Source organism: Varroa destructor, unplaced genomic scaffold (genome assembly GCF_002443255.2).
Source record: "Varroa destructor unplaced genomic scaffold, Vdes_3.0 BEIS01000002.1, whole genome shotgun sequence".
NCBI lineage: Eukaryota > Metazoa > Arthropoda > Arachnida > Mesostigmata > Varroidae > Varroa > Varroa destructor.
In genome coordinates this window covers 6,558,836-6,567,247 of record NW_019211455.1, presented here as the reverse complement: position 1 = coordinate 6,567,247, position 8,412 = coordinate 6,558,836, and the positions used below count along the sequence as shown (strand labels likewise).

General features: G+C 40.5%; 1 protein-coding gene and 1 long non-coding RNA gene across 9 annotated transcripts in view; one reads left to right on the top strand and one right to left on the bottom strand.

Annotated features, from left to right (window-relative positions):
• Positions 1–7,311, top strand: part of LOC111243763 (nose resistant to fluoxetine protein 6-like) — a 24,728-nt gene extending 17,417 nt beyond the window's left edge. For 5 of the 8 annotated variants that reach the window (XM_086981419.1, XM_022789811.2, XM_086981415.1 and 2 more), the window contains 6 exons: positions 670–765; positions 1,181–1,346; positions 4,743–4,822; positions 5,581–5,821; positions 6,080–6,415; positions 6,722–7,311. In XM_086981419.1, coding sequence (XP_086837545.1) covers positions 670–765; positions 1,181–1,346; positions 4,743–4,822; positions 5,581–5,821; positions 6,080–6,415; positions 6,722–6,961 — 1,159 coding nt within the window. In that variant the 3' untranslated portion in view covers positions 6,962–7,311. The remainder of the gene's footprint in view (positions 1–669; positions 766–1,180; positions 1,347–4,742; positions 4,823–5,580; positions 5,822–6,079; positions 6,416–6,721) is intronic. The other 3 variants (XM_022789812.2, XM_086981418.1, XM_022789814.2) reach the window with 3 other exon arrangements.
• On the bottom strand, positions 743–2,859 carry LOC147757299 (uncharacterized). Its single transcript, XR_015322154.1, has 2 exons — positions 2,059–2,859; positions 743–1,968 (listed from the first exon to the last, which is right to left on the bottom strand). It is a non-coding gene; the product is annotated as an uncharacterized LOC147757299 (long non-coding RNA).
• Positions 7,312–8,412: the final 1,101 nt, after the last annotated feature.

Genomic DNA, 8,412 nt, shown 5'->3' with positions numbered 1-8,412 from the left:
ATATATATATAATTCGATTATACATGTTTATAAGCAAGTTTAAGGGGGTACAGTACACTATTGTACCCATATAGGTAGCGTGTCATAAGAGGATTGGCACAGCAGCTGTTTGCACGTACTTATTGCTCGCTGGCTTTCCGTCCCCTATACTCGTCCCTAACGGTTCTAACGGTAAAAAGCAAAAAGATAGCGGTGTCGACCCATCGCCCCAAGGCAACTCGGTCCTGAACCTAGAGAAATTTAAATGATACATGCCAACTGTAATCAACTGTTAAAACTATCGTTGCAAAGCTTTTTTTCTTTTCTATAATGTCAAATAGAGCGTCCGCCAAAGCCAGCTGGCTAAGCGGCACTCGCTTTAAAGAATTTCAATTAAAGCTAAAGGTAAGTCAGATATCTGAAATTTTCTCGATCAATAGATCTGTGAATTGTTTTGGTCTGGTCATGACCTTTGGCTTTTGTCTGTCAGCGGGGTCCATCTCAAAGCAAGAGCAAATTACTGATGTGACACTGCCGTTAATGGCGCAAAAACGCTATTCAAATGTGACCAGCTATAGAGCATTTACAACGAGGATGAACCATTAAGTCGTTGAAGGTATTATTAAGATGAGTGTTTAAACACAGTGCATCTGGTATTCCTGCTGTTTCATACTGCCTGCCCGTGTCTAGTGGACTACTCATGAGCTATCGTATCACAGCTACTTCATCTGATAACGTCATTAGATACAAGGATATCTTTACCTCGTATTTGCACAGGTACTTCAGGTTCGTAAGACGGTTTTATTTCTCAGTAAGATCAATGACAATCTAAAAAAATTACTGATAATTTCATTTTGGCACTTATCTCTACATAAGGTCATATGCATAGATATCTATTCGGGGACAAAATGCGTTAGTAAACGGATAATTAGTGCTTGATCCTTGCTTGTAGTCGTATTATTTATAAGAACTGCAACGTTTTTTCATCAAATTAGTAGAGGCATACTACAAGTTAGTTTCGACAATTCCCGACCGTAAACAAATGCGAGAACTTTGCTTAAAAAGGACACAAGATTAGGCGAAACAAAAAAAATCTTTTCAAAAAAAAAGAAAAAAGCAGTTTTCTTCCTCGCGAATAGTAGATCCACTCGATGAGCAAACCGCTACGAGCATTTGTTCCTACATTTATCTGTCATCGCAGATTGACATCTTGCGCACTGTTCAGTGTGGGCATCTTCTCGGTTCTCCCATTGGTCGGGTCGGGACCCGTCTGGCGCGAGAATGTGCTTAACGCCACTGTTAACTGCCACGCGAACTGGCTGCCCATCCTCTTCTCCGTAAATAATTTTGTATCTGCCGACAAGATGGTAAGAATCGATATCGACTAGAGTTATGCTTGGGTGAGAAATGTCCCAAATCCTGTTGGGGTCTTAGCTATGGTAGTTAATAACGACGGTGGTGCGTCAGTTTTGCTGGTGCTTTAAACAATTCTGACATTCTAAGAAACAGAGCGCTATACAAGGGTGCCAACTCTATGTGATACGCTTTATATTTGAGCATTTTAACGCTAAAGGGGGTCAATGTATTAGCGCGACGGGTGAAGAATGGTCGTAGGGACGAAGCGAAGTTTTGCTAAAGAAAATCGATCGTAACAAAGGATAAGCTCGACAAATTAGAGACTTGGAAAATTTGATGCTGCATTTCACAATCTAGGGCTCTCTATATTATATATTTGTCCATTAGCGTCAGTTTAACAAAAAAAAAGTTAAGAGTAAGTACAGTTTCTTTCTATGATTCTAACTTCCAATTCGTATATATCTTGACCGTAGATCGTAGCTTGTCTTAACAGCAGTAATTGTTCTTCAGTCTCCGACGGCGTTCATGAATATCCGCTACAATATGGCGGTAGCATGCGCTCGTTGGGTGGCGTAGTTAGATCGTTGTATTGCCAAGCTCCTTAATGAACAATTAATTATGTAGGGTGTCGACCTGAAAAGAAAATTAATCTGTTCCTTTGAATCACGATATATATTAATGCATGTTTTTTCTTTAAAACTTTGCCTCAAGTTCAAAACTTACACCCATAGAATCTGAAGGTCCTGAGTTGGCCGTCCAAATAGTAGTAAATATAGATATCTGCCAGAAGCGTATATGAGGTACAGCATTAAATTTTGTTTATATCACACGTCCACCATGTAGAACTCTACAGGGCTATTTTTCTTTTCTTTTTATCGCGCTCCTTTTTTATATATCACGTTCATCGTATATAACAAAATGAGAATTTCGCATAATAAGGGTTCACCGTCCTTTCATCCTGGCGCGTCGTTTAGATCCTTTTGAATGCTCCTTCTTATGAGTTCTGAGATAAACATTATAAACAATCGTTGGAAAAAGAATCGCGGCATAATCCGTACACACGATGTACGTTTCCATCATACGTTAACTAGAATCCAGACGCTGTTTTGAAATACACTTTGGAGCGTCTAGTTTGTAAATAGACTTGAGAAAATGGAGACTGCTGCGTATTTCACTACAATATGCCGCTATCAGTTCATTAAAAAATATATTTGAGTTTTCTTCTCTAAACCTCTGTTGCATTGTGTGACGAGTGTATCTAATGATTCTTCGACTAAGCCTAGACACATGTTCGCCTAAAAACATACACAGAGAGAACAGCTAGCTGGATTCTAGTGAAATATATATACAACCTAAATGTTGTGAGCCTAGGCTTCTAACAATGGTAACAACATAGCCAAGCTTAATCTTAGCAAAGTTTCAACGTCTCGCTAAGAAACAGTGTATAGAAATAGGCACATCAGCTACGTAAAGTACGTAGGACAATGATTCGACAACTTGAATTACGCCATATCACATACAGGCATGTAGCGCTCCCTTCGAAAAAGTGAATTCCTTTCACAGGATAACATCCTAACAGGATAACAACAGGACTCTTTTGCTGGGACTGAAGTAGCTGGCTGCTGATGAAGTTTCGATCGGAAAAATTCAGCGGGCCAAATGATTGGTCAGCGCGTCAAAAGCAGCAAAAAGATGGGCTAAGGAACATTCAGTCGTGCCTTATATCCCGTTCGGCGGTCTGAGCGAAACACTGGAGTGTTCTATCTACACGTATTTTTGCAACCATCAGAAACTCATGTAGCCAGGTTCTGTTTGCTATCTCTGCAGGTAACGTGTTGCGGGCTCAGTCTTCGTTGGATGATCAGCGCGCAGTAATATAATTATGTATTGTACTTCCAATAACTACGATCTGACTTGTCATTGTGTTACCCGCATAATAAACGATACAAATTTAGAAAGTATTTTCGTTCGCTTACAACACGTGACAATTGTAATAATGAAGGAAGGGGCAGATTTTTTTTACAGTTACCAGCACCAGTTATTATCGGCTCTATTGCTTCGCTAGTTTTAAGGTAATACAGTTTATGCGTTGTACAAACAGTAGCAGAAGCTGCAGCCATGTTTGGCCGATCAGTGAATCGTGTTTCCAGTGACACTAGCGGTTATGGCGCTCTTTCTTGTTTTCATCATCATGCGGCTGCTAAATGTTCCTTCGGCGCAACGAAGAGCTCCGTTGACGGACTGTTATATGGCTGCCACCCATGACGATGATGAAGCAGATCTCCTCGAGAACATCAAAGGAAGAAGTTTACGAATCTGTTTGGCGCGCTGGTTTGTCGGACTGGACATTATATGACGTATCCAGCGATAAGAGGACTTCTTGGTCTGCGGCGGCTATCTTGTAATGCGCAATACCAGTTTATTTCCTTATCCTGCCGTATAATTACATTGCAGGAAAGCTCAAAGGCAAATTGCCGATTCATGGCTTTAACGGATGAGGACCTTTGTTAGAATACATGAACTACTTAGTCGCACGCGGTGATTTAGCGCGCATCGTTGGCCACAGGGCCTGTGCGCTAAATCATTGGGCGGGTCTACGAGAATTGAACGCCGTGTAGGCTTAAAACACTTTATTTCTTTGGAAACAACGTATAATTACGCACAAAGACGCCAGTTAGCTATCTTGGCGCTGCATTGATCATCATTTAATTATCGCCTGCAGACCACTGTCTAAAGCCCAAAGTGGAAGATCGAATAAATCACTTGTTACTACAGCTTTATAGAACTTAGAGTAATAACCCTATATTTGGCTATATGTATTTCGCTTCTGATTTAGAGACAGTCGAGAAGCCTCTGTTGTGGTATTACATGGCATTAGTTTCCTTAGAGTCACGAATCTGACCAACGACTAACCTGCAAAAATGCGTTGAAGGTGAGGAAAGCAGCGGAAACGAAAGCTCGATATCGTGCATAGTACTTGCGTATCACTCAAGATTTATTTTTTCTGGAATATGATAGCTCTTTTAACATATCGTGATCTGCGTATAAGATGGACATATGAAATCGGCCTTAGGACAAAGGATCACAAATAGATTATCTTACTTTGCTAGTGCCGGCATCATTAGGAAGCTGAGACAATGGCTAATGTATCTAAGCGCATCCACACACTTAAGTGATACCTTAATTGATTGAATTGATATTTTATAAACTAAACACACGCACGTAACAGAAATACTTGTGGATTTCTATCTAGATTCTAAAAGAGTTAGATCTGTATCTAGCAAGCATATATATGTATAGATGTTGTCTGTTTGCAGATATAATAAGATAATAGTTGTTATACATTGGTTATGTTTATCTTGACGGCTAAAGTAGTGTATATTTATTTATACGTGGAACATTTCCAGTGTACCCCAAACTTGTGGTTTCTCAGCGCCGATTGGCAGCTCCAGGTCGTCCTGTTAGTACTTGTTGTTCTACTTGTCAAGTACGTTGTTTCTTTATGCACACCTACTTATGCAGCTGGCTATAAAAATTGTTCATTTGATTTAGAATGGCGCCATATCCATGTAATTGCGTTTAATGTTTCCCAAAAAAATTTCGAAATATTGCCTCTTCGAAGCTTGCTCAAGAACCTGAAAACTAATAAACTAAATATGCGTGTATATACCTAATGAAAATTATTACAAGATGTCGCCCAGTTTTTGCCAAGATTCAGGTATTGTTATCCTTGCGAGTTGGTCTGTAAATGGAGCGTGAATTTACTTGCGTTAGTATTTTTTGCTATATAGCTAATTATTAAGAAATATAAATTTCTTAATTATTTACCGTTTTGCATCTATATACATCCAATATGTGATAAAGTGTTAATAGACACATTGCTACTAAGCGTAATCTTTAGCAAATTTCAGTAAGTATATCGTCTACCTTGTCATACCCTAGCATCCTCACATTAACATTTGAAGGACAGTGGTCCATGAGGGACGACAACTATAGACGTTATTTCTTGTGGCGCCTAAATTACGAAGCGGTAACTCTATCAAAAAATCATTGGAAAATAATGATCAGGCAACTGTTTTATGCATCTAGCAAACTGATTTAGAAATGAGTAAATTTCGACTAATTCACAGATAGCAGAAATGACAACGACTAAACAACAGGTCATTTGAACCTTGAAATAGGATCAGGTTGGTTTTGCCTTCTTCACTACCTACCAAAAGGCTTTTCCTAAATTTTGCCAAACAGGAAACCTGCAATGGGCGCTCTGGTAGCATTTGCTGTTATAGTCGTTACTTCGTCCTTGGTCGGAGCTCACACTGTCCTAGCTAACTATCCGGCGACGATACTTCCACTTGAAAATCCACGCGTCATGGCTCTGATGATGGATGATATTTTTATGCAAGCACACACACACGCTGCTCCCTTTACTGTTGGCATCTGCACGGGGTATCTGATTGGCGCCAGTCCTTTTATGAGGTTGAGGCCGGTGGGTGATGTAGCATATCTTAATAGGTATCTACGCAAAATAACGTTGGTGACTGGCGTAACAAAAATGCCTGCTAATTATACTATGACCTCGTTATGAATACACACGTGTGTTTAGTATTTTATTTATTTCATTCATTAGATTATTTCATAGTGTTGTAAGTCTTTCCACGGCCGGTGTACCGTACCGAAGATGTCTTGCATAAACTAAGCGCATCATGTAAATTTTACCCTGTCGTGATTTTTTGTCGTGGTGCAGGTGACCCGTTTGATGTTATGGCCGGTCTCGCTCGTTTTGATGGTCTTGGCTCTACTGATCCCGTGGCTCTGGAACCGTGGTAACGGATCGCAGTCCACAGACCTGGTCAAATTCCTTTATGCTGCAGGACACCGTTCGATGTGGGCATTGGGCCTTATGTGGATAGTGGTATGTTGTGCTTCCGGCAATGCTCCGATTCTCGATCGCCTGCTTGGCTGGCCTGCCCTGCGGCCCCTATCGCGACTTAGCCTAAGCGCTTATCTCCTTAGTCCAGTAATCATCTACTATCAGCAGTGGACTATTCGCGAGCGTCTTTACGGGCGCCATTTCACAGTGGTGAGTGGCGGTGTATTTTGCATTTGTTCCCTCAATCAGCAACGGATACTAGATACCATAAGGCTGATGCCTTAGCATCTCGACGTAACGTTCTACTTGCAACTTTATGTTTTACTCTTTTACGTATAATCTCTATTTAGTCCTCTTTTCTCACCCAGTGACCATAGGACAGAAGAGTGGCTATCGTGTCGGTTTCCCATTATGATACAGATCGTTGATTTCACTCATAAATTCTAGCGTTTCGACATAGCGTACAATGTATTTTATGCAACTCTGATCATTTACATTCATGTAATTGCGTTACAGTTAAACCTGTTTATTGTCAATATGATTTACCTCGTCTTTGCCTCGGCAATATTCTACTTGTTTGTGGAACAGCCGTTGCGCCAGTTCTCCAAGTCAACCTTTGAGAGCATGTTTGATTCGAACGCCGCTCGTGGATCGCTAGAAGATGGAGGGCCCGTTCGATTCAACGACTCGATATCGCATCAAGAACCACTGGAGGTACAGAGCAAACCTGGCAAAATCATCAAAGTTTACCTCTGACAGCGTTCGAGACTACATGGGTATTGATAGCGTGAAAAGAGCGTTTGGCCTAAATTTTCGCTTTAGGAAATCCGATGTGGCATGAGCGTAGATAACAGAGAATATGACTGCGTGAGATTTTACAATCGACCTGCTAACGCCCAAAGAACCTGATTAAATATTCCAACTGGGAGATATCTTGCCCATCCAGGGCGAATGATCTCTTTTACAACGCCGATGTGCACCTTTCAACTTTATATTGTACTGCATATTGATCTTGCTATACCTATCTGAATTTGTTTAATCGTTTCGACTCATAACGGTGGACTAGTAGATACAATCTAGATAAAATAAACAACTGTCGTACTACACGTATTATCGTTGTTATTATCACACACCACGGAGATCTTCGCCAACTTACATCCTACGTACATATATTTATATACGTACCCTTCTTTATCTCCAGTAAACACTGCTTCGACAACGCTTCCGTACTTTATAACAATGTTTATAATTTCGCCGTTACGTTTAATCTGTCCATTACAAATCGTTGTCATCGTATTCTTTGGCGGTGCAAAGTACATGAAGTTGTTGTTTTTGACAAAAACACTTCGCCATCTGCATCAGTTACATATTCAAGCGTTATACACAAGCACATCGATTAAATAAGCGTTGTCAAAGAAGTAGATGAGTTGTCTTTGTTATGAAGACCTTTCTGTTCAACAGGAAGCCTGTCTTCATTCTTTTTTGTCCGCTTCATCCCCCTTCTTAATACCTGTGTATAATAAGTACACTAGTCAAGACTACGCTGTACCAAATTCCCTGCAAGTTCGAAACGCTAGTGGAATACTTGGGGAAGTAGCGCATATTGTTTCAATGGAAACTCGAAGAAAAGCCGCAGGTACCGGAAAAGACTGTCCTGACGTGCTAACTTTCCATTTACATCTAGATACTTAGAATGTGTTGTTCTAAGCAAGATGAAGTAACGTACTCAGAAGTACGACAAGACGTTTTTTCGCAATGAACGCATCGTTCTGCGTTCTTCATGTCTGTTATAGCTTTATCGATCCAAGGCTGCGCCCGAAGCGACGACATACGTTGAGCTACTTACTCCTATGCATTTCGTGTGCGTCTGGCAATTTAGCTAAATGATGCGCATTCAAGCTTGAGTTGTAAAAGCTTATATGAAGATCAGCATGATTTGTCGGTGGTTACCTTTTACCCCTGAAGGCACAATCGACTTCCCGCGGAAACAGTCGTTTCTATGAAAGACCATTGCTACCAGATTCATCAGCAGGTTTTTAGCATACCAATTGTCAAAATAAAGCTAACTTGTTGCATTTTTCCTATGCGCAAAAGAACACAGTAGGCTATCGCTAAGTAGAGTTGCCAATTTCATCAATCGTAAGTTCTGAAACTTAAAAAATACAGCTTTGAACCCCAAAGGTATTTATGTGAACGTATGACGAGTA